Source organism: Anser cygnoides, chromosome 2, assembly GCF_040182565.1.
Source record: "Anser cygnoides isolate HZ-2024a breed goose chromosome 2, Taihu_goose_T2T_genome, whole genome shotgun sequence".
Lineage (NCBI taxonomy): Eukaryota > Metazoa > Chordata > Aves > Anseriformes > Anatidae > Anser > Anser cygnoides.
Genome location: NC_089874.1, coordinates 3,391,465 through 3,417,697, shown reverse-complemented (window position 1 = coordinate 3,417,697; position 26,233 = coordinate 3,391,465). Strand labels below are relative to the sequence as shown.

The following is a 26,233-nucleotide window of genomic DNA, read 5'->3' as shown; positions in this document are numbered from 1 at the left end:
CCCTTTGGGGATGAAGTGAAGGTCAGGATTGGATCAGCTACAGTGAAATTTCTTTTCTCCCTGAGCAGCCTTCCAGCCTTCTTTTCTACTGCTTACCTCCTACTGCTTTACTCTTTCCCAAAAGTTATCAGAATTTTTCTGCACCTCTTGTTGGCCTTGTTTGCTGACACTGCAATGCAGAGCCTTCATAATGACCACGGCGCCTTTCTGAATTATGCAAAATTAAGTCCCTTCTATGCAGATGAGAACGAATCCTTTTTGTGTTTGCAATAGACTTTGCTCTACATTGCAAGGTTAAAATGCTTTTTTGGCTCCAGGATTTCCACATACAGATATTGTTCAATCTTGTCTCTGAATTAGCTGTCTATTTATTTCCTGGTTATAGTTTCAAAGCTGCTTCTGTTGCTCTGCTCATTATGTTTCAAAAGATGCAATGTGCCCTTAACAGAGCTGTTCCAAACTTTACTCCATCACTACCCTAGTCCTAGCTGAGGGCCTCCCTGACGGGTTCATGACCCCATCCATTAGCAAAAGGTGGGGGATTTCCATCGGTCTGAGAACCTGCTCTCAAAGATACCAACCTTCTTTGGGGCTGCAGCCCTTAATTTAGGAATCACCTCTCGAGTTGCCCAATGCAGTAGCCCATGGAGCAGTTAAAAATTTATGAACCAGCTGAACTGATGGTATTTTGCATTAGTTTGTTTTTATTTAATCAGCCAATATTAATGCTGCTTCTTGTGATCTGAAATCGTAAAGAGGACGGTAAGCTTACTGAGGAGAGATGTGAAATAAAATCATTTTTTCAGCTGACATACAGGCACAGATATGTAGAAAGATGAGCTTTACTAAGCTTTAGACATGGCCTGTCTGTGGGTGATTACTTCCTGCTCATGACTTTCTTGGGATGTTTCTGAATGTGATATCAAAAAGTATTTCTCTTTTTTGTTACCCTGTAGATATCTGAACCCTGGCTCTTGAGATGGCATAGGCAGAAGCACCTTCATTTTCTGGTCTTTACAAGGTAAAAAAAAAAAGTAAAATGACTCAAGGTGTTAACTGAACAGATGTGTTCAAGGAAGGGGGCAAAGGCAGACCTCCTTCTTGCCTCTCCTTCCTGTTCTTTGCCAATTTATCAGTTATTCAGGGCAGAAGCTTCTAGGAGCAGGAGGCATGGAGGCATATTTATAAGAATGATCCACTGGCTCCAAAGTGGCTAAATGATGACAACTGACAGTCATCGCAGAAAATAATGCAAGAAACAAAAGGTAAAACAATTGCTTAACCATATTTGAGGTGTCATTTCACACATCCACCTCACCATCTAACAAAATTGTTAAAAAGAAAAAGCATCATGTCCAAGAATCACGAAGCATGTCCAAGTCGATGATTGGTTTTAGCAAAATTATGACGCCGGTGGAAATGCATTTCCCCAAAATATACATTCCACAGTCACCTATGGCCATTAAGACACGGCTTACATTTTTTGAAGGTGCTCTGAAGGCCTAACATAGAAGGACAGTGTAGCCCCTCCAGCACACAAGACAATTTTATTTATGTACTTTCTTATGATGCTTATAAACAAGAAGATACTTTAAGATTTCAATGGCTGATGAGCTACTGGTCCACATACAATTGAGAAAGTACTGTTTATTGCTGCAACTAATCTTTATATATTTCAGTATAAATCAGGATCAAAGTAACCAAGAAGCCCAAGGAAAAAAAAAAACTCATATTAGAAATAGAGCCAGAGAGGGTAAAAATGTGCAGCTTGTTTCTGCTTTATCATGAAAGGCCTTCCTGAAGAATTTAAACAGGAAGGCAAAATAAAACATTGTAAGCTGTGTTTGTTATGTCTGTACATCTTTTGAGTAGCCAGTTTCCAACGCCTTTTTTTTTTTTTCCAACACTGTGAGTCAGATTCTACATCCTTGAGCCCTTGTGCAACTCCTGAAATAGTCAGTGGAATTTCCTCTCGTATAGTATCCTAAAAAAAATTAGCCCATGCTGTCTAACAGCAACATTGCTTTTTTTTTTTTTTTTTTTTGAAGGGGACAGTAAGATTTTTCAGGTTGTCACTTTGTATAACACAAAATACCATGAGATCTGGTGGAACAGGAATGAACACACTTGCATGGCCAATAAACACAAGCTTGTTATTGGATCATGCATAGGCAACAAGGCAAATCACAAATGTTACCAGAAAAAAAAAAAAAAAAGTCAGCACTTACATGATGATGGTTTTCTTGGGCACTTTAGTCTCTTGTTCAGTGACTACAAAGAAAACAGTATGAACAGCATGGGGTTAAAGAAAGGCAAAAGCTGAAATGATTAAATTAACTTTCCTCAGTTATTCAAAATAAACTGGAGTGAGAAAAACACCTGTACCATCCCATCCATGCTTTCTGTGGTTATTTCCAGCATCACCTTTAATGATTATGACCAAGAATGAGAATTCAGAGTGCTCTCTGCACAGAGTAATTTAGATTTGCAATTAACTATTTCGTTGAGAACAATACCGCAAAAAATGGTTTTTGCTGTTGTGAGATCATGGCATTTTTGTTTGGAAGGGCAAACATAGAAAACAAAGTCGTTGTTTTTTTTTTCCACCCTTTTTTTTTCCTTCCCCTATAATAAGTTAGTGATAGTGTAAGAAACCTGAAACCTGGAAATGTCTTGATATGAAAAACCCTGGAGAGCTGAAATTCTTTAAACTGTGATTTCACTTACTAGAAGAAAAGTTTCCCCCAAACAATAAACAGTTTCCACTGTGGACTAGATGCAAAATCCAAGCTGATAACAATGAAAACTAAAATCATTATCATCAGAACAGAAAATTGGAATAAAAAATTCTCTACCAAGCCCAGAGGGAGCCCTGTAATACGCTTATGTCTACTTCTTCAATTTTTTATTTTTTATTTTTTTTTACTTAATTTGCAGATTTTCATGACCCTTGTCCCATAATGAACTAGAATTTCTTGATAACATTTGAAGAGCTAATAGAAATTTTCAGCAGGTTCCCAACTTATCTGCCTGAATGAAATTAAGACACTAAACCAGACTGTTTTGAACATATTCTGATCTACTGAACTTATGCGAGATTGAGATAAAAACAAGACCAAGCCCCATCTTTTATTTAATAAGTTAGTAAAACTAACTAACTAATAAGTTAGTTAGTTTCTATAAAAATTAATTTAATGTCAAAGTAATTTTTCCAGCAATTGGTTTACAATCTTCCAGCCAGCGTATAATAAATAAGCTCTTGTCTGAACAATTACAAGTGAACTGCAACTCAAAACAAATACATAAAATCTATAAAATCACAAACAGTTCTTGCCCAGGGAGCTTGTAGTGTCTGTGTTATTTGTCATATAACTTATGATTCATGCTGATATTTTTAATAGTGGCCAAAAACTGCATTGCCAGAATATTTAAAATATATTTACAATATTAGATGGAATAGTTGAACCTAATTTTATTTCCACTTTCAAGGAATTTCTTCTGCCGCTAGGTGAAACTGCAAATCCCACGATAATTAAAGAGAATGTTGTGCAAATATTGATGGTAATATCTGACCTAGAGTTTTATGCTTTGTTTGCAGAGCTCTGTCTCATTTATGCGTGTATAAATTTGGAATCATTTCCAACAGAGTCAGGGAAGTTACTATAGAATTAGGTGGGTTTAAAAATAATTCATTTGGAAATAAGAGTTTACTCTTTACTCTGTATCTGCTATGTCAAGGATAAAATTATTTTGAAATGTTCAGATGTGAATGTGAATAGAATATAACTTCTTTACCTACCTACTTAACAATTTTCAAGTATTTTAAAACATCAATTTTTCTATTACGAAATACATCACTCAGTGATGGAAGATGAATTGAGAGCTCAAACAACTTACTGTGCCCAAACTGGAAATTTCCAATGAATATGTAAATCCTTAAACTGATATTGTGGAATTTTTACGTAACGTGACTTTTAGAAAAAGTCATCAAATAATATCATGAGATGAATCCATAAGCAACAAGAGAATCAGTTCTGATGTAAACAGGAAATGAATTAATTTGATTGTACACCTAAACACAGGTGTTTAAGCAATTATTAGAACAGCAACCCTATTTAGATAATAATTAAATATATATTTAACAATGTCTGTAAGAAAAATTCCCTTGTAATGTTTACTTTATTACTGTGTGTTCTGGAAGTCCTCCCATATGACATTGATTGCAATACTTCTATCTGCAGCAGATGCTAAGGAATTCAGTATTTCGAGGGTCAGCAGGCCTGGGCATGAGGAAACTGTAAATGGCCTGTAGTAAATAGGCCCTGATGAGCTGCAGTTTAGTGCATAAAACATCTGTTTTATACGTGCTATATCCAAGGTGTGAAGGAGGATTTAAGCAATTCTTTGTGAAGGATAGAACCACATGAAAGTAGGATGAGAGAACTTGGGATTCTTTTTCCAAGAGGAAAATATTCTGCATCCGTTTTAGCACCGGATTTATCATTTCAACTTGTTTGATAGCAGTTTAGGAAAACAGCTTTGCAAAGCAGGAGCCCCTGATAAGCAGGTTAAAAGCTGTAAGCATTAGGATCAGCCAGTGCTTCTACAAGACTAGACTCCTCTTTGGTTAATACATTAAATCAGTGACTTATGAGATGAAACATTTAGGCTAAGTCTGAATGAATGTCAGCTTTTGCTGCTCTGAAATGGATGAAAGGTGGTTTCCAATGCAGCCTTCATTACACACTTTAAGTTCTACTTCCTCCACTCACAGAAGCATAAACCTATTTTTCCTGCTGGCATAAACCAGGGGAATGCTTCTCTGCATTCACCCCTCTTCTGCTACATTTCAGAGATAAGCCCACAAGAGAGGATGAACAAAACTGACATGAACTGCTACAGCTAATCTCAAAATGAGCAATTCATGGACACAAAATATTTTCCTAAACTGTGTGAATGAAATGCAAGTGTTTTTCTCTCAATGTAGAGGGAAAAATGTTTTAGTCCCACAGCAACAGAAAATGCTGTAAAGACAGACTGTGCTCTCTTGCATTTTGCACTGAACACCCCATGGCTGGCACAAAAATGAGATTAACTGACACTGACAACAAATTAAAAATAACAAGATTAATATCTCACCCCAACTGGGGAGCTTTAAAATGTTCAGGGGAACAAACTCATATGCCCTATTTCTTCCAGAAAAGGGTAACACTAGGAGATCTAATGCTCTTCTGCATTTAAAGCAATCTCACATTTGAGAGCCTCAGAATACTTAGCTTTACCTCATAAGAGGGGTATTACCAAAAGCCTAGTACAAAGCAACTAAATAACTTGCCCACAGCTCTGCATGTGAACTAACACAAAACTACAAAGAAATTTCTGTTACCTGTGCTAGATTTTGGGTATTTTTTCTTAAAGGTTTTGCTTATATCCGTTTGACTACCTGATCCCTTCTCCTACTGCTGACTGTCTCACTATACATCCTGGATCTGCCCACCCAGATGAAAAAATCCCAACTCTTTTCAGAATCTGGGCTTTTTTTTTCTTGAAAAACAAAGAAAAAAAAAGAACAAGTTAGTGAACCTGAGATGAGTGGATTGCAGTAGTAAGGTGTTAAAAAGGGATGCCAGAGCACATCAGCCCATGTCAGGTCAGATCTGCTGTATGTAGGTTAAGCAGCGAGGCGGGTGGCCACAAAGCAGACAGTCAACTTGAAGTCAGAGAGACAGATCTTCCAATTACATGTTTTTAAAGTGTCTAAAATTCTCCCAATATCCACAGAAAGAGGATTTTTAAAGCAACTCTCCGTTGACTTCAGTGAAACAACCAGGTGTAACTGAAGGCAGAAGTCCGCCTTTCAGGCCTGAAGCCTAAATTGCAACTGTTTGCAAGGGGACCCCTTAGTTCAGTGGTTTCCATACTTCTTGAATTTGATCCTTCCAATGGATCTGCAAATTCCCATACCATGAATTTAAACCTAATGACAAGAAGTTTGTTTTTAAGATCCCCTAATGTGGGTCTGTGGATCATCACTGACTGCAGGCCAGGGCCCGTAAACCACTGTACTAATGGTATCCCAACTTGTAACAGTAGGTTTGGCTCAGTATAATAAACAGTACAGAAAAGGCAGGAGAATAACAACTAAAATAATGGCAATTAAAGGCTCTTGGGTGCCTCAGAAGGCTCTGGTAATAGACATTTCACAGAACCAACAAAAAATCAGGTAGAATGTAGACCCACCATGCAGGTGAGCTAGGAAACAGACGCAGTTATCTATTTTCTAATGTAATAATACCGCACAGCAGTAATGTAGTCCTCTTGGTGAAGTTAGAAATAATCCCATTTTCACAAGTAGGAAGGATTGTAAGGATGGAAAGAGAAAGCCTTCATGAGATCCATCCATCCTCCTGTTCTTTGCCAGATGAGCTTGATTTTTCAATAGGTAGATCAAAGATGGTTATTGATTCCCAGGAAAGCAATGAATTCCCTCCTCGTTCAAGTGCATTGTGCTAAATTCACCCCTGATACGATCCTGCTCAGAACAGTAATAATGCTCCATGGCTGAGCCTGCTTTTTGCTCCAGTTGGCCTGGGGCAGCTCTCGCTGTTTCTCCATGGAGGTGACTCAGGGAACTATTTCCTTCCCTATTACCAACCTCAGGCAATTGCACATCATGGACCAAAAACAATCTCATGATAATATTTCTGGAGCTTTCAGGCAAGCTCCAATTATATTTCTTCAACCAAATCCATAAAATCTGTTTGTTTATGACTGTGGGGATGACACATTACATGACTAATTCAGGGCTGAACACACACATTTGTAACCCCATGAGCTGAACAATGCTTCACAACACTTGTGAAGAGTTTTTACTTGTTTTACAACTCTTGTTTGTTTTTATATCTTCTCCCTTGGCACAATGGAACTTCATGAAGATATGCCACCCTAACAGTAATTTATTTCTGTTCCTCTACATGCTGCATATAAATTATTTTTCTCTCTTTATGCCTCAGCAAGGACAAAGCATTAAAGTACTTCAAGGTTTATGCTACTGAAACAATTCTAGTGTAACTACAGTAATACCATTTTCCCTGCAATGTTGTTGAATGATTTGATGGTACTCTGGTTAAGGACCATAAGAAAAGCAAACATAAAACCAAAACAAGTGAGTACATAGATCTGGATACTACTCTTAATGGCCTAGTGTGGCTGAATCCTCATAGTGTAGCAATACATTATCAGCCCCTACAGAGGGCTGACCCCAAGGTCCATCCAGACCAGGCTCCTGTCTCAGACAGGACCAGCAGAAACCTGGGGAAAATTATAAGAAAATAGGAGAGTGGAGTGCCATTTTCTCAAACTGGTCAATTTGCTGCTCAGAAGCCTCTTCATTCAGGTCTTTGCATTTGATGGCTCTCACTTGAATGTTGATAACACTTATCCCATGTCAAAAGCACATTTGAACCTCTGTTATTATAATGAGTTAATGTGAAAACACTGACAATGAGGAAAGAAGGTTCTACGGTTGTTGGCAAACCTTTGGCTTTTGTTGGCCATGTCTCCTCTAACTGCATCTGAAACAGCTCTCTGACACCAACGCTTGCTGGCATGGAATGGCCTATGCCTATCCTAGTCCTCTCTCTCGCCCTCCAAAACAGTAAACCATTTACTATGTATTATAAATTGTCCCTTGGCTGTATTATCTCCTGAACTACTGCTGGGAGCTCTTCTGAAGAGACAGCATGGTTGGAGCATGTCAAGACAGCCAAGGACATGTATGAAAAACCAATTTCAGATGCTGGGAAATGTGGCATACTCAGATATAGCCACTGATCTAAACTCATTCACAATAGGTTTACAATAAGCATGCCTGACATACTGCTTGTGGGAATTCCTTTAGTACATAGGTAACTACAAGAAGTCACTTCCTAAATGTGTTAAGAAATAGATGCATTATTGGATAGGTGTAAGATCAGCCCTTATCACCCTACTTATACAGATAAAAGATACAGGGAAAAAAAAAAAAAAAAGATTCTATGACTGTGTGATGTTTAATACCTGAACAGTCCTAGCTAACAGGAGAACTAAATTGTTCGTGACATACTGCTGTCAGTTTTGCTTTCTTAATCATTCCAGAAGCTTTTCAGTACTATTTCAAGAAACAATCACAATACATCTGCAGCTTTACTTACTGGCCCCTGTTTTTTTCTCAGTAATATATAACTCATGTTCTGCCAGGCTGATATATGTTTTCAAGTACTGCAACAGGAATAGAAACATTTTTCTTGCGCTAACAGTGCTGTGACATACCCTTCATTTACTCCTCCTTTTTCATATAATGCATTTATGAACATTATATGATGAAGTTGACTTGCCAGATATGGAAATCAACAGATGGTGATGGGTATAGAGCTGAGCCGCAGTATACCCATGCACATCTTGATAGACATACACAGACATGTACACCAATAATCAACATGGATAAGATTGCAAATATATTTGAACCTCGATGAGATTGTTTTGGAGTAGTTCACTGGCATACTTACAGAGCTGGACAAGGATCATACCTTCTATGGTAATGGCTTGGTCTCCTCTCCTCTCCTGAGTCAGGGCTGCAGCAGTGTGATGGTAAAGTTCTGCTCCGCTTTTTGCTGACCCTAATCTGTTCACCAGCTGGAGAGAATTATGCAGTACTGAATAAAATGCAGGGTGTTTTTATAATATAAAATCTTTCTATACTGTGTTACAAATGCATCACAATTACATGACAACAGAAAGAGATGAATTTGTGACCCCAGACCTAAGCTACAGTTTCAATGAACACATGCTGCTCAGTGAGTCCATTATAATGTTTTACCGCAAATGACTCACACAGACAAGCTATGGCCAAACAGCTAGCTTAGTTGCTTGTTGTTTGATCTGTGACTTGGTCCTAACGTGACTCTGTCTTTATCAAGAGACATGAATTCCTGTCATATGCCATTTAAGAGGTAGTTAAGCAGTTGCTGTTTTCTGTTTATCTTCCATTAATCCACTCAATCTTACTCAACCAAGTGAATACTGGATCTTGGAATCTTAGCTAAATGGCAAATGCAAGGTAATGTGATTTTGTTAAAATTCTAACAGAAAACTTTAAATTATATAGATCACATTAAAAATTATGTGGAATAACTGTGAGGTTGCTGTGAGCTGAACTGTGTACAATTTTATTGCTGAGTCCTGAGAGTTTATTACTCTTTTATTACAGTGAATGCACAGACTATGACTAATTTTTAGAGAATGTTTTACAGCACATTTGTTCTAATTTTGTTAGATACTTCCCATATACGCTTAGTAAATAAGCAGGAATGTCAGTGCTTTCCAATTCTATTTAAACTTTACTTCTTACTCTTGGATTTGTAGTGGCATGAGTATGTTCTAATTTAAAGATGGACCAGAAACAAAACATCATGTCAGAACGATCCTAGACTTTACAAGATGTAGCTCTAGAGATCTGGATTTAAGCTCTAGAATAAGCTCACCCTATTATTATTTGAACAACCAAACTCTCAGGTCAGAATATTCTGAAGCTTCACAATTCAGATCTAGTTAGGGAGAACCTGACTTGTATAAACTTTTTTGATATGGCATGCAGCAACAATTGCTCAGCCACTAATTTCATGCAATGGATCTCAGTAAAATGAATTCTACAATCTATGTCGTGTCAGACAGCAGATCTCTCACTCTGAACTTACTTCACATTCATAGTGTCCCATGTCTTCATTGGAAGGGTTCTTGACCACCAGGACTAGAATGCCACTCCGTGGTTCACTGAACGTCTGGTATTTACTTGTGTCTTTCAACAGTACACCATCTTTGTACCATCTGTATGTGAAAAACATTGAATATAAGCCAGGAAAAACAGGCAAGTTCCCAGCTCAGTGATCCATCTATCAGATCAGGGGGCAAACAGCTCAGAAGATAACCATTAGACAAAAACTTGTTTCCTAGAAGACAGGTCTACAGGTAGGTAGATCACACATGGATACTGAACTGCACAAGTTTCTGAGATCCTTCTCAAGACACCTCATCAGCCAATGTAGGGAAAAAACTTCTAATCATGAGAAGCTATCCTGAGCTTTCTATCTGAACACCCCAGACGGGTTGCTTAATTTAAGTGTAGAGTAGGGAGGATAAAGGAATGATAAAAGGGCATTAGATCTTATATATAAGTATTAAGTATTTCTTTTCAGATTCTAGAGAGAAAAAAAAATATTGAGAAGCTCAGGAAAGGTGGGATCAGGAAGAGCCGGCATTGGGATGGCAATGAGGTGGAAAACACAGAGAAGAAAGGGTCATAACCTGGAAAAAAAAAAAGCAAAGAGACTCTTCTGGCCATGCAAAATGGTAAAACAGGATTTGTCCCAAAGCTACGTGAGGAACTGACCTGACTTGAGGCCTAGGTGCTCCTTCGATAGTACAGGTAAACTGAGCATCTTCACCCTCGACAAAATAAGCATTTCTAACCTTGTTCACAAACCGTGGTGGCACTGCAAGGCAAGGATAAATGTAGTTAACAGGTGGAAATATGATAACTCCCTAACAGATACAAAGGATGTATCCCTGACAACATAACTAATGATTTCTGCACACAAAACACTAAAAGAGACAGTTTTTTACCTGAGAACAATTCACGACCACTGTAGCATCAAAGAAAAAGCATTACCCATTACATGCTATACAGAACTTCTGGAATGTCTTAATGTTCCTGTTTATGGCATTATATAGAAGACCTCTTTGAAACAATGTATCTGTGCAGCTCTTTACCTTGAACAAGGATCTTTCCTAAGGTACTGGCATTTCCAGCGGGACTGGAAGCAAAGCACATGTACTGTCCTGAGTCAACACCTGTTAGGTTGTCCAAGATCAACGTACAGGAACCATCGGGATCTTCTATTATAATGTGATGGGGATCCACCTCCACTGGCTTTCCATCTTAAAGATAAAGGGAAAAAAGTCTCTGTAAACTGTTTAGTATGTTTAATTACGTTTTCTCCTTGGGAATTTCATTCAACACTTCCACTTCAGAGGACTGAGAGCTGTGTTTGCTCTTTCAGCACCTGATAGTAGTAGCTGAAGAATGAGGTCTTCATCTTCCTCCATCTGTCTACAAAACAACCGGTAGGTAAATCACTGTTTGAGCATATTGTTCATCATCAATCCTCATTTAAAAATGAAATTCTCCCACAGTATGTGTGGTGTAGTTATAGCTCTTATTTGCTAGCCAAAGGACCACTTCCAAAGTTACTGTAAGCATGCAGAACAAATCTTTAAAAAATATTAAGTTATAGCAAAGTTGTTTCCTCTGCAATATAGCAATGCTAGGGAAAAAGAGTGTGTCCACAGAGCTGCCTGTGCCATGACACAGAAATGCCTGAGCTAGTACAAACAGGTTGTTCATTTCCTAGAAATTGTTTCACTGCAACAAGATGTAGCTTTACACAGACTAAAAGACAAACTTGAAAAGCAGGGTATATTAACTCTCAGGAAGATCTGTATTACCTGCATCTGGGTTGTTTAGTAGCTAACAGTAAGGCTAGAATGGGGTATCTCTAGGTGATTAGCTTTCATATTACCCACTGACAGCTTAACACAGAGCAATGTACACAGAAAAGAAGGCTGGAGTATGCATTCTGTGACTTGCTTCTCATACCTTTGTACCAGCTGACAGATGGCTTGGGAGCTCCTGTAACTTTGCAAGCCAGCTTGACCGTCTCTCCCAGCTCAGCTGTACAGTCTGCCAGTTCTTCCTCAAAGTCTGGAGGTACTGAAACATCAGAATAAGCATGTTAGTCCCAAGGAGGATAGAATGTCTGTAGGACAGCTGCTACAAGGTAAGATAACAGGCATAATTTCTGCAGTTCTGTGAGGTTCAGATGGAAAGCTGAATAAGAAATTTTAGCAGCTAGTGACTTTCAAGGCAAAATGCTGTCCTTGCTTATTTGAGAATAAACTGAATCTGACAAATGTCCTTTGTTGGCAATAAAGATGAACAATAAAAAAAATGTGAATTTGCTGCTGATGTGGAAGTATTTTAGACCATGATTTTAATAAGCACATCCATTATTCAGACACCACACTGCTGCAACAGGTAAAACAATTCCCCCAATTAAAATACACCCTTGAAATTAAAACTAGTATTCTGTTGGTCTCCATATAGCAAATCTATATTTATTAAGATACTTTTATTTTGACTTATTCCTACCACACAAAACTATATAGTTTGTTCTGATAGTCTTTTTCATTAGAACACCTCACTAAAAGCACAGCAATAAACGGCCAGGACTTGTTTTCAATGTATATACATGGAAAACAACTATGTTCTGGCATTTTAAGATGACAAATTTCCTTATGCTGTAAAGCGCACCATTTTTGACTTATAGCTGGACAATAAATATCTAATATTCCTGCTGACAGATTTTGTGGATTGGAAACTGGTAGAATATTAAATAACAGTGAGGACAAAACGACTTGAATGACAAGATAAAAATCCAAAGCAAATCTACATGACCAGGTACAACAATGTAAGCCAGAAGTCTAGGGTGGAGGATTCGATACCCAGGAAAGTCACAGGTGGCTTTATACTGATATCAGCAAGTCTCTGGTCTAAATCTTGAGATTCTTTCTAGAAATTTCAATAATGTTTGTCTGTCCTCCAGAGATGCACATTTTCTGGGCTATTGTAATGGAAAACGACATTCTCTGTTTATTGACAAGGACATCCAAATATGAAGACAGAGAACTGAGCAACCACCTCAGCCTCTGACTCTGACCCTCCATCAGAGGGAACCCACATAACAGGTATCAGTTGAAATGGCCAGGGACCATGTGGGAGCACTGTCACATAAATTTAATCACTTTGATGGTATACAGTCTTGGTTCTCCTGATGACAAATGGAGAGAGTCATAAACCATGGTCCCATCCTGATAACATTGCCTACCCCAGTTCAGGCAAAAGACCTAACACAGCTATAATCATCCCAGATAAAGCTTATTGCTTGCAGTCATGTGAGTTGTTACTTAGAGCAGTGATGTGACTGTGGGAAAACTCTAACCCTAATTCAGTTCAAGAGCTGGCATGTGACCCTAGATGATTTCTATCTGTCCCGACAACAAAATCTTCCTGAATCAGGGAGCCACCCCAAAGCAAGCAGTAGGAGGTCTGGGCTATCCTGGGCCATACTCACCCCAGACAGGCTGGCTGATTCGCTGCTGTATGCCACAGATCTCCTTCACCCAGGAGTTCTTGATGTTCACGGTACGCGCCTGAAGGAGGTACTTGCGGACTGAATCTTCCCGTTCGTGCCAGATCTCAAACGCACGGTCATCCCCTTCCACGATGTCGTTCACATCGATGTTGTTCAGCTGCATTACAGAAGGAACACAAGAAAGTCAACACAAATTCTTTGTTTTTCTACCTAGGGTTGAATTTCAGCCAGAACATTCCCCAAATCTTAAATCCCACAGTATAGCCCAGTTCAGGTCTGGACCTAGCCTTTGTGAAACAGAACTGTCTTCAGTAAAGGTTTTAAATGAAAGCAACTACTAACCATCAGCACGTCTCCTGTTGCCAGTGTGTACCCTCTTCCACGGGTGTTAGTTATGTCATTCCCAGTAAAGCATATTAGATGCTCTAACAAATGGGAAACAAAGATAACTTACACTGCTTTTAAAGATTTGTCAGACTCTATGCAACATGGCTTTGGTTGAACAGCAGTCAAGGCCACTTTGCAACCCTTTCCCTTGTATACCTGGCTTTTGGATACCAAAAAAACATTCTCCTGTGAGTAATTATTACATTTCAGAAAAATAACATCCAGCATTAAAGCGTATCCCTAGATGGGATACAAAACTGCCCTATGGTGCAGTGCTGTTGGGCTGACAACAACACCTGGGAATAGCACAATTAGGGACTACATGAAAAGAAATTAAAGAGCAGGCACTCTCTAGACAAAATATCCTTTTCTTCTTGGAAAATAAATTTTGCTTGTAAATATCCATGAGAACAGAGATAAGGACTTTCGGAAGGCCCCAGCTGCACTTAGTCAAGAAATCCACATGGCTTTTTGTTTTCTTGTTTATTTGTCTTTTACTGGAGTTCAGTATCTATTGCCTGAGTTCAGTATCTAATGCTCTTTCTGTGACTTCTTGCAGTTTTAATCTGAGCCCTGAATATCTGAAGATGAGACAGACAAATGTCTTGAACTTTTCATTTCTAAACAGGAATTGCTTTCAGAAAAGGTTGCAAGCAGTAAAGAGAACCACTGGGATTGTGCCATTTGACAAAAAGCACATTTTCTCCAATTTAATTCCACCGCAACAGACTGCCAAAACCAAAGACCAAATTCTAGCAAGTACTCTAGAGAACGCCCAAACTAAAAACAATATCACACACTTTTGCAGTTAACTCAGTGAGATAACAATGAAGTATAAACACTTGTATGTGTAAATCTCATTGACGCACAGTAAAAATCCACCCATGCTTCTGGTGGCTTCGGGCAGATCTCTAACAGGGCTCACAGAGAGACTTTTGGGACAGACAGATTTTACTTGTGCTTCAAAGGCTTTCAGAAACAAAGGAAGAGCTCAAAAGGATTTGTGAAACATCCTGGTTTTAGATGATGAGAAGCTGGACATAAATGTGAAGTTCTCAATGACAGAGAAATGCTGTAGGTGAGGATGTAGTGATCAGACCTTCATGATGTTCTTGAAGATGTAGCTGTAGGTGTCCGTCTTTGTGTCTCGTTTTGGTTTGCAGATCACAATGTAATTCTTGAACAGGAAGACATGTCTTTTGTGTCCTTTCCATGCCATTCTAGCTCCTGGAGCTCCTTCCCACACAATGAAATGGCCCTGATAGGAAAAATAAGAAAGAGCACATAGTGGTAACTCTGCAATAATTACTATGGTGATAGCTCACCATCATTTTTCAGCAACAAGATAACAAATGTTTACTGTTATATCCACATCTTATGCACTGTTGTTTTATTACAGCATAGTAGATTGCTTCTAATGCTGATGGCAATGAATCAGACTGACACAGTGGTTGTCATTACATTGTCCTTCAAGTGATGCTATGTGTGTGATGGATTTACATGACAAAGGCTTGGTAGCAGGGGGGCTGCAGGTGTGGCCTCTGTGAGCAGAGCCAAGGAACTGTCCCATGTCAGAGCAGAGCCAGCTCCAGATGGATCCAAAAGGGACTCACCGCTGGCCAGAGCCAAGCCAGAAGTTCCCCTGCAGCCTGTGGAGATGCCCCTGGTGGAGCAGGCTGTCCCCCTGCAGCCCACGGGTCCCACACGGAGCAGATCTCCACGCTGCAGCCCGTGGAGGAGCCCCCGGTGGAGCAGGTGGATGTGGCCTGGAGGAGGCTGCGGCCCACGGAGAGCCCCCGCAGGAGCAGGCCCCGGGCCGGAGCTGCAGCCATGGAGAGGAGCCCACGCAGGAGCAGGGGGTCTGGGGGGAGCTGCCGCCCGTGGGGGACCCGTGCTGGAGCAGTTTGCTCCTGGGGGACGGACCCCGTGGTACGGAGCCGTGTGGGAGCAGGTCTTGAAGAGCTGCTGCCTGTGGGCAGCCCCCGCAGGCTCAGTTGGGGAAGGACGGCATCCCGTGGGAGGGACCCCGCATGGAGCAGGGTCCTTATCTCAACCCTTGAGCCCTTTCCATCGTATTTTCTCCCCCTTTTCCTTTGAGAAGGGCGAGTGAGAGAGCAGTTATGGTGGTGTTCAGCTGCCCAGCAGGGTAAAACCACCACTATGTGTTGTTAGATACACTTCACCAGTACTAATGCTGATAGAGAATTATATCCTGTGTGTTATGAGGGTGCTTTATATGCTTATTTTATCTCCTTCATCAGAGAAAGATAGTCATTTTATATATCTTCACTAGCAGCTCAGTTAGTGGTTCCCCCCAGCATTAGGGAGAAGCTAGCACACTTGGGCTGTGATTCACTGGACTCTTTTTATCGAATGACTGAATGTGAATAGCTGGATTCCACCAGATGGTCTCACAATCACTGTAATTTTGCCTTACAGCCTTGCTCCGTAGAACAGTGATTCCTGTGCAAGAGAGGAGATACAACGAGACAGAGTGAGTGACTTGCCCAGCATAACACAGACAGAAATTCCAGTTACCTGTCGGATAGGTTCACCAAGGCTTTCCAAAGTCCCTGGGTAATTCTCAATGAGTGAGACATGAAGGTTGTTTTCTGCTCTTCGGGTGAGTGCTGACACAATGGCGTAAGCCTGCTCCAGCAAAGTACAATTTTGGCTATTTCTTGCTTTGTTTCGGATTAATTCCTGTAGATGAATGATGCAAATGTTACTGTGTGGTCAGAATAAAAAAAGTGCATTTCCTCCAGAAGATAAGTTTCCCAAGTATCTGTTCCAGCTCCTTCATCTGAACAACATTTATCCTATTCTTTCACATTGCACTGCTTAGCTACCAAAGTCTTTGCTTTCCAACCCGTTCTGCAGCCTCACTGACTACCCAGTCTGGCTTTTCCTTTTATCAACTGTAATTAAACAAAGATGAAGTTGCAGCAAATACCGGACATGCTTCAGTGATGGAAAACAAAACAATAAACAAAACAAACACCAAAGCAATCATAAATGTATCCATTGTGTTTTTCTTGTGCTTATCCTGACAATACCATGAGGCAAGCAATTCATGGGACAATGCTAAACTAAGAGTAGATATTAGATATAAATACGAAAGGATGGAAAAAGTATAAAAGGGCAGTTATCTTTTTGCTCTCACGTTTGTTCATGTGTCTCTCTTTTATCACTGAAGGCATGGGAAGCACACATGCTTACCGTCTGTTCCAAGACATCCTTAAAATCTTGATGTCTGTGTGCTGGCAGGTGTTTAAAATTAGAAAATTAATTTGACCCTTCTTCAAACTATCCACACTGCTTACTCACTTCTATAAGGCTAAAATAAATAATTTTTTGGCCAGACAAGTTTCTTTCTGGATACTGTTGTGCTACTTCCCATGAAAAATACTACAGAAAAATGTTGTTTTGAAGCTTTTTCCTGAGGTCTTGGCTAGAACCTAAGATAGCAGGACAGATGAAAATTTGAAAGCTGAAATATTTCAGGATGGCAGAGTAGGGAAGTGGGGAAAAGCTTTTCAAAAACAGAAATTTCATCGTACTATAATGTCAATACAAAACACAATGAGGTAAACTGGTAATTCGATGTCTTGAACATTGGAAATTGCTTATATTTATAACAAAACTGTTGCTCAGTGCAACGCAAATTCTCACTTGTCATGGATATATACATACATTTATCCACATATATACATATATACGTATATATGCATCTACTTAAATTTAATTCAGATAAAGCTTGCTGAACATTATGGTGTTGGAGACAGTGAACCTCCATCTGGATTTACAATTACAAAACTATTCAGGGAGCATCATCACCGGTAATGTTTACTGCCTTAACTTACTCAATCAGTTTTTGACAGTAGTTACATCAGGATGAAGCCAAGAAACATGAAATAAAAATGTTTTTTCCCCCACGGGTTGCACAAAGCAGAATATAAACCTATCAGAAATAAGCATATAATAAAGCCTCTTCACCTTGATAATAGTCTGATACTGCTGGATCCTGTTTATGGGTTTTTCCAGATAGTGCTGCAGTGGTGGGATAAGTGGATGTGACGGATCTTCATTAGTTAAAATTTCATCTGTGTATCTCTGAAAAAAAGTACATAGAAGAAAAAGAGAAAATATTGTTATAAACAGCAATAGAAAGGATTACTCCCTTAAAAATGCTCATATGGTACCCTTTCGTAGACCTAACTCACTAAGCCAAAATTGGATAGCTCTACCACTCTGATATGTAAATATGTTCACATATCCATTGTGTCTACCAGGGAGAGCTAGCGAGTGAATGCAAAGTATCATACGTAGCCATGGTTTCACTCCAAAATATTTACTAATTCTTTTCAGGATCACAGTTGTAATTAATAACTACATTTCATGACGCAGTGGGTTATAGAATGCACATTCAGCAGGTACTTTGGTTACTGTTTACCTTGTAGAAATCCTGGACAGCTTTGCTTACAACAATCGACTCAGCCTGTACCCGCCCCACCAGGTACTGGATGTACTTATCAAATTCTGCCTCATGTTTAATAAAGCACATGGCCACGTCATCATCAGTGTCACATTTCTGTAGGCCTCGGAGGAAGACACTGTGGAAGCAAACAAAAAAAGACACCTGAGGAGAAGGTGATGGATTGAGGCTAGAACTCAGCCCCAGCAGCCAGACCTTTAGATCAGGCACAATCTCAGATTAACACAATTAAGTTATCTTAAAAGTAAGCTGGACGCATGGAGTCTTGAAGCATTGAGGGGTATCTTGGAGTCCCAGCCCTGTGCTCTGACTTAAGCTATGCCATCATCTCTCATCCCAAAAGGTTTATTAGTTTCCTTGCACCTTGGCACTGCCTATGCTCCACATCCTTCACAGTAACCATAGCTACTCTATCTCTGACATCATGTGAGCCACTCTTTGGTCTCAAATGACGGCTCATGAGGATGCCTACCTGGAATGGAAGCGAGCAATGTCATCAATATTTCTGAAGATGGTGGATTTCTGACTGGCAACAGCTCCTGGGACATTGGGACAGACCTCAGTGTACTTAAGGTGATGAGTCTGGAGGAACTGTAGATCCTGAATGTAGTCCTCTTCTGAGATCAATAGTTCTTGAATAAGAACACTGAAGGGAAGACAAACAGGCAAAAAGAAAGAGCAATCATCACAATTATGCTCAACATGTTAGAAGACTTTTAGGCTCTAATGAAGAGATACTTGATCAGAGTAATAGACTCCCTGGAGTGTGTTGACTAGATCCTCTCTGACCATAAAGGGAACTTGGACAACCTCACTCATGGTGTGACAACTACCTCTACCTTACAGATATCAACTGTTAGGGCAGATGAAACAGAACATGAGTGATAAAAGGATTTATGTAAAGTAGACAGCAGCAATTTCATTGTCACATTATGTTACCAAGAAAGCAAATATCTCTGTGACTGCACATTCAGTAGAGTGCTGCTCTACAGGAGAGTAACACAAGGTTGTAGCTGGTCTTCTGAGGGAGCTTTCACTGTTTTTAGACATCATCCTCACATATATGCACCCTAAAGGACGGAAGTACCAAATTTTAAGGTGTTTTGTTTGTTTTGTGAAATAACCACCAGCATTCCATCACTAAAATCCTCCTATCCTCCTTTCAAGTCACCCAATGTGATTTAGATTGCCTGGATTTCTCCTTGGCTGAAAATGGCAAAAACCAATCAAACTTCAAACATTGTATGTCTTAGAAAGGGTAGGTGTCAGACCTCAGAGGAACAAAAAAGGCAACTCTGGCAGAAGGTACCTCAATGCCAATATTCATGTTAGTTCAAAAACCAGCAAGACTCAAAGTTGCAAAAAACAAATGGTAAGACCTTACCTTAGCTTCCTTTTATATTCGTCCTCAGAAACAAATTCTCCAGGAAACTCGGGAACTTCTGTTGATCCCCACTCTGGTGACAACTAAAATAGAAGAATAAAGAAATATATTCTCTTAAGTTAACAGTCCTTTTATCAGCACACACTGAGAAATATCCCTCGTGTGTTCACAGTCACTTTCAATAATTTCTAAAGCAGCAGTGTGAAATTTCTTTCTTGCTGGAAGATGATTAGGTCTTTCAAACCTAGGCACACCTGCACACACAAAGAAATAATGCCTAATCATAACATGCAAAAAGCCCAATCATTTTGCAGACCTCTTCAATGACTTCCTCACTTATTACTTCATGCAAAAACAATGTATATAGATGGCAACAAACCCACGTAATTTTACATAAAAATAAACACAGTATGATCAGTCACCTTTAATTTCTTGTCCAGATAAGCTGGAGATACCCAACCCTGTCGAGAGGGGCTGGATTTTGTGGGTTTAGTCCTGACCAGCCACTTCAGAGGATGAGCTGAATCAAGGACTTCCACATATTGGCCTTCCTTCAAAGTGATGGTCTCCCTGTCAGGTGCAGCAGGCACATAGTCAGCTGTGACCATGTAGACATCAAAGATCTGCATGGATGAAATGACAGTTATTTCGAGCTCTGAAAAGTGAATACAGTAACACCATCAGAACATAAGTTCTTATCTATGTTTAATGTTTTATTTCCCAGCCCCTTCATAGCAAAGAGAATCACTGTTTGCTTTTTGAAAGTGGGACATAGTTTCAAGGAGGTTTAAGCCATATTTTCAAAACTGTCCAAGCTATTTGGGATTTACATGATGAAACAATGAATTTTGCTCCCAAGGAAAAAGAATGGTCCTGAAAATGTCAAAATTGGCCAACATTGCCAAAGGTTTAATTTTTTTTAATTTATTTTTTCTTCTTTTCAGAAACTTTTTGAAATGAACATTCAAAACCATCCTAATTTACTTTAAATTCTATTTTTACCATGCAAAAGGCTTCTCAACAAAATTATTCTGACCAGCTGTAACCAAGGCCACAGAAAATCAAGCTCTGACTTTCTGAAGCTGAGTGGTGAAAACAACAGTATTAAATAAATAAATGGTTAAGTTTTGACCATGTTGACTTGAACAATTTGTTCAAGGTCCCACAGTGAGCCATGAGAATTTGATTCTTTGTTCTCTGTATCACAGGTCCAATATATTTTACTACTAAATGTACCTACTGAAGAGAGGTACATCCCCAAAGGGGTTGGAGATCCTTAAAATACAGGAGACTGATCATTCTAAGTAAGGTTTTCTCCTTGCATGAAACTTCTCCATAAAGGTATCATACCTCTCCTCTGGAATCCCCATCTTCAGATTCAGATGAGGACTCCTGAGCAATGGATGAAGGTCTGGATCGTCCATGCCGAGGAGATGCAGAGGGAGTTTTTGACTCCTCATCACTTTCTGCACCTGGCACTCGAAGTGTAGCTAAAAAGCAGAGCAACCCGAAAGTAGGAAATTAAGATCTCCTATTTGAACATGGACCAAATCTGTAATAACTTTCAATGTCATAAAAACAAATATTGCCAGAGAAGATCACTTGCAGTATTTAGTGTGATATCCTACTGGTATATAGGATTGAGTAAACAATGGAGACGTTTTAATGCATGAGGCTATGTGCCTACTACATGCATTGTTACTGCATTGCAAGAATATCTGTAGGAGAGGTATGTCTCTATCTTTGCTTCAAGATAAAAATTTACTACATGGAAATAAATAGATGGCAAGATAATCAGTACACAAAACCAGATATTTTTCACATAATTCAGCAAGTCATTGATTTACTGCACAGCTATGCACAAAGTTTTCAGCCTTGACTTGATTTTTAAAACCCCATTTTGAGCTAAAACTTTAAGATGTGGGAAGTCTTCAAAGCAGGATTCCTCTCTTACTCAGGAGCGATGCGTATCTGAGTAAATCAAAGCACCTAAGATGTTCAAAACAAACTTCTTCCATTTGTACAATTTGCCCTACACTCCAAAGCTTACATTTAATCCTATTTATTTAAATAAACATTGTGTGCCTGAGATGGACACAAGCCATTTCAGTGTATTGTAGTAGTTTATTTATTCTTCAAATTTGTAGACTAAGACATGTCAGTTTGGATGGGCTCTTACTAAAATTCTTAGTACTAAACATTTACTAATGTTCATATGCTTATGCAGGCTGTCTCAGAACCTGCTTCACAAATCTCACTGATATTTAAAGACCAAATGATAACAAAGACTTCATATTTTTCTAAACTAATTAAATTGTGCTTGCCAGGTTGCTTACCCTGACTTATTTTTGCAGATACCATTTCTGAGATATGAGAGGTGAGTTTCTGGAAGAACTCTTCTGTTCCAACATCAGCTAATGAAATAGGGGTTTTGGGTACGCCTTCCCTACCAGCTTCAAGATCTCCTGGAAACAACAACAAAAAAGTCTACTAAGCATTCAATACGGCATTGGAAAGTAATTTTTAAGTAACAAAAGCTTGTGTGGAAGGAAGGTCTATGTTTCTTCACTTCCGCTGCTTTTAAAATTGTTTGCTCACATTTTCTTCAAAAAATTTAACCCTGAATAGAGACCAGTCCCAAAAAGTTCCATTTTGGACAGTTACAAGAGAAAAGAAGGACAAAAGTAGGTGGTGATCATGAAAAACAAAGACAATCTCAGCTGTAGGTGTAAAGGGCAGGAAAAGGAGACAGAAAATAGCTTCTCTTACCTTCAGAGGGATGAACAGCTCTGAAAAAAAAAAAAAGAGTAAAGCATAGTTAGAAGTTAAAATGAAATGTGTAGGAAGAAGATCTAAATGAGAAACAACCCCTCCTTCACACAGCTTGTGCATGAAGGCTGAGAACAGCTCGATTAGGACTCTGCTTGGCATTGAGCAATGCTGTTCATCCAGATGCCTCCACTGCTACCTAACACAACTGGTGGGTCACCGAAGTAGCTCAGTGTCAGAAGGCTCACACTAAAAGCAGACACCAGCACTGGCTCAGTTCCATCACTCCATATCCTACAGTCTGTACTGCCTGAATTCCTTTTGGCTACATCAAGATCTGGAGCACCTGGCTCATACAGGCACAAACACATGGCTGTCTTAACTTTTAAGCCACATCCCACCTGAGAATTCTTATTCCTGACTTGTTTTAAATTTGTAGCTTGAGAAGACCTGGGTGCTTGGGAAATGGGTTGCAGAGTAACCTCTGTCTCCCAGGTGTTACATGGACTTTATTCTCAGCTGGCACTGAAATAAAACTATTACAGTTGGAGGCATTATGTCAAGTGGGATCTGCAGTTATAGAGGGACAATGGTCAGTACTACAGATGTTGGTATTCAAGATCTATGTTCAGGATCCTCAATGGAAATAGCCTCTTTTTTTGTAGATACTGAGCCACTCACTTCTCACTGTTTTACCAAAATCATTTCCAGCTACCTGATAGCTACCAGACCAGTGACCACTCTGTCACACACAGCCAGTAATTCCGCAGTGAAATCTGGTGCTGAGACATGTATACAACATGTCCAAAGTACAACACTGCCTATAACTGACTTGGGAACCTGTGCAGGATGATATCAGCATTGCTCCACTTCAGCCTGGGTGGCCAGCCACTTACCCCAGCGTGGTCATTATGGCTTCTGATACCATCACGCGCTCTTGGGTCAGAACTTCAGCCTCTTTCACTGCAAGATTAGGGTTTATCATCAGAGGACAGAAGACATAGGATGGTCTTTTATCTATTTACTCTAGGCACATTTTCTAGACATGGATTACTGGGAATACTGGCATGGTGAATCTGCTTTGTTAGCAGCTCCTGAGCTGAGATACATACTCCCACTTACGTGATGCAAACACCTTGTTCCTCTCCCTGTTCACAAAGATGTAGGATTGTCCCATTTCTCTACAGTGCTCAAGCTATTCTGCTTTAGCTCTTAGTACAGTAAAAAAGTGGGATGAAAGGAAGGATAAAAGAAAAATACTTCCAAGTCCTTCCGAGTGCTGCCCGTACTCTCAACCTATATTTACTTCCCCATCCTCTTACTGCAGGGAACATGAAAGAAGAATTTATGGAAAGTTACCAATAGAGGAATCAAATAACTGTGTACGTCTTGGATTCCTAAAGGCAACTCTGCAATGCAAAATACCTTAGCAGACTGAAACATTCATCTTAAAATATTTTTATGGTGACTTTTTCCAGTTAATTTACATTACTTTTTTTTTTTAAATTATTTTATTTTATATTTTATTTTATTTTATGGTTAATGTGGTTCTTTCTCATATTTGTCTTCTGTTTATACAGAAAAGATGCTGCTTTTAACTGAAGCTTGGGAAATCAGAAATCTAAAACATCATTATAAAAGTTAAGAGCATCGTCATCTGCAAAGCAAGAAAAGTCATAGCTAATCTTGTGAAAGCATATTTATTTTGGTCTTGATTAATTTCCTTATCAGTCATACTCTTAGGGACTGTATGAAAAGTAATATAGACAATCTCATTATTTTAAGAAAGATTTACCATCTGCAACTTCTAGGGTGGCAGTGCAGATGGACTGGCCGGCTTTGTTGGTAGCAATGCATGTATAAGCTCCACTGTACTTCTTTTTAACATCCAACAGGATTAGACTGTGATGCATATTTGAACTGGCAAGTTTATATCCAGGAGTATCTGGTTTGATCCACAGGATGTCTTCCTGAGACTCTTCTTTCAGCCAAGTAATAGTTGGTGGTGGATGTCCTAAAGGAAAACCAATGAAGTGAACTTAATTTTTTCTAATGGTGTTATTTCCACACAATCACAAGCCATGCTATGAACAAATGCTGCTTTTGATTTTTGCTTCCTGATTTTTCTCCAAAAATAAGTCATAATACATAGTAAAGGAACATAAAGATTTCTATGGCACACTCATAAAGACATCAAAACTTTTTTTAAAGCCCAGGCTGTTAATCAACACATGTTCATAGGACTAGTAAGTATTATTATCCTTATTTTTACATACAGAAAAATGGAGGTGAAGATGAGTGACACGCTTTCCTGCAAAGTGGACAAAATCTCTTAGAGTTGGGAGTAAAATCCCAAACTTCAGATTAATTACAGGAGATGAGGCTGCGATGACTTGGGTCAGAGTGTCCAAAATGTATTATGAAGTTATGCAATTTAAGTGTTATGGAAGGAGACTAGGTAACTATTCACTTACCTTCAACTTTTACAGATAATGTGATGCTTGCACCTTTCTTCACCTTTTTATTAGTAAATCTTTCTAGGAACCTTGGTGGTATCAGCTGCTCGTGGGAATCTGAAAATGACATTATTGATGAAACATGGTGACAACTTCAGTGTGTGAGTTTAGACTATTGAAAAATTCCTACAGGTTCTGTCACCACCTGCTGTGGCTTCTCTCACCTGTTTCTGGCTCTTCTTTCTCATCAGGATCTGTAACACAAGGAGAAGAAAACAAATAAAAAATACAAATACGTTTTTGTCCATGAATTGATGAAAAAAAACAGAAAGGGGATTCCAGGGGATTACTCACTGCAGGACATATTACACAGAAATCTTAGTTCTGTTAAAACATTATTCTGAAGTACATTTATTAATAATGACAAGAATAGTCCTATAGCATAGGAATGTATCCTGTTTAGGTTTTCAAGTACTACTATAACTTATACTCATAAATATAATTTACATAACTTACAATGCCTGCCTACCAAGATGACCTAATTACTAATTTCAGAACAATTATATTAATAAATACAAATATACATGGTCGTCTCTGGAAACACCAGCTTCCACAACTCTCAAAATTTTAGTTTTATGACAGTGCCTTATTACAACAGCCTCATATATTACTTATAAGAGGCCCTCAGTTTTTGTAAAATTAACCATTAAAGTTAATGTAGGCAGGAGTAAACTGTATGTTTATGAAACAGTCAGATTCTAGAGAAGTGATATGTCTCATCTTTGGGACTCACAGTAAATTTACAGGTGAACTAAGATTCAAGCATGTCGTGTTTTAACTACAGCCTTCTCCATCTCCCATGACCTCCCTTGGTAGGCTTTCTCAAGAAAAATAACTATTCAAATGGGAGAATTTCACCGGAACAGAGAAAATCAGTTCACTGGAACAGAGAAAATCAGGTGCCAAAAATAGGCCAGTATTACCTTTGACTACCAGCCTGGCTGATGAATATGCAGAACCAGCAGAGTTGATGAGAAATATTGAGTATTGGCCAGCATCTGACTTAGTGACATTGAGAATTTCCAGTGAATGCAATTCCCTTTTATCGATCTTCAGGATACGATCCGAGGCCTTTAATGGCTGTCCATTCTTGAACCAATAGAGGCGGGGCTCTGGGTACCCTGTGAGGAGCAGTTACAGACACAGACAACAGAATGCATTAGCAACATTGATTTGGGAACATCTCCAACAAGGCAGATCCTTCTGGACAGAAAAAGAATCCTCAACTGTGCCCTGGGATGCTGTTTTGAAAGTTTACCCAACTAGAACCGAGAGCAAATTCATGAAATTCTATTTATTTATGAAAGTTCTTTTGTGTCTCTTCAGTTTCTGGCACTCCCCATATTTGTTGCATATCCAAATGCCTTCCGGGTTGGAAAGGTAATGCTCACGTCTGACTTGCAAAGTACACAAAGTGGAAAGTCCCCAGTGAAGT

At 39.2% G+C, this 26,233-nt stretch overlaps 1 protein-coding gene across 1 annotated transcript in view; it reads right to left on the bottom strand.

The window, feature by feature from the left end:
- OBSCN (obscurin, cytoskeletal calmodulin and titin-interacting RhoGEF) overlaps positions 1-26,233 on the bottom strand; it is a 162,382-nt gene that overhangs the window by 5,961 nt on the left and 130,188 nt on the right. The window contains 22 exon segments of the mRNA XM_066991378.1: positions 2,229-2,271; positions 8,568-8,673; positions 9,735-9,864; positions 10,427-10,529; positions 10,807-10,974; positions 11,693-11,806; positions 13,227-13,404; positions 14,734-14,892; positions 16,173-16,337; positions 17,631-17,747; positions 18,088-18,247; positions 18,602-18,775; positions 19,514-19,596; positions 19,936-20,136; positions 20,864-21,003; positions 21,850-21,978; positions 22,283-22,302; positions 23,179-23,245; positions 24,078-24,296; positions 24,757-24,855; positions 24,963-24,992; positions 25,722-25,919. Of these exon segments, the coding sequence (XP_066847479.1) occupies positions 2,229-2,271; positions 8,568-8,673; positions 9,735-9,864; positions 10,427-10,529; positions 10,807-10,974; positions 11,693-11,806; positions 13,227-13,404; positions 14,734-14,892; positions 16,173-16,337; positions 17,631-17,747; positions 18,088-18,247; positions 18,602-18,775; positions 19,514-19,596; positions 19,936-20,136; positions 20,864-21,003; positions 21,850-21,978; positions 22,283-22,302; positions 23,179-23,245; positions 24,078-24,296; positions 24,757-24,855; positions 24,963-24,992; positions 25,722-25,919 (2,803 nt within the window).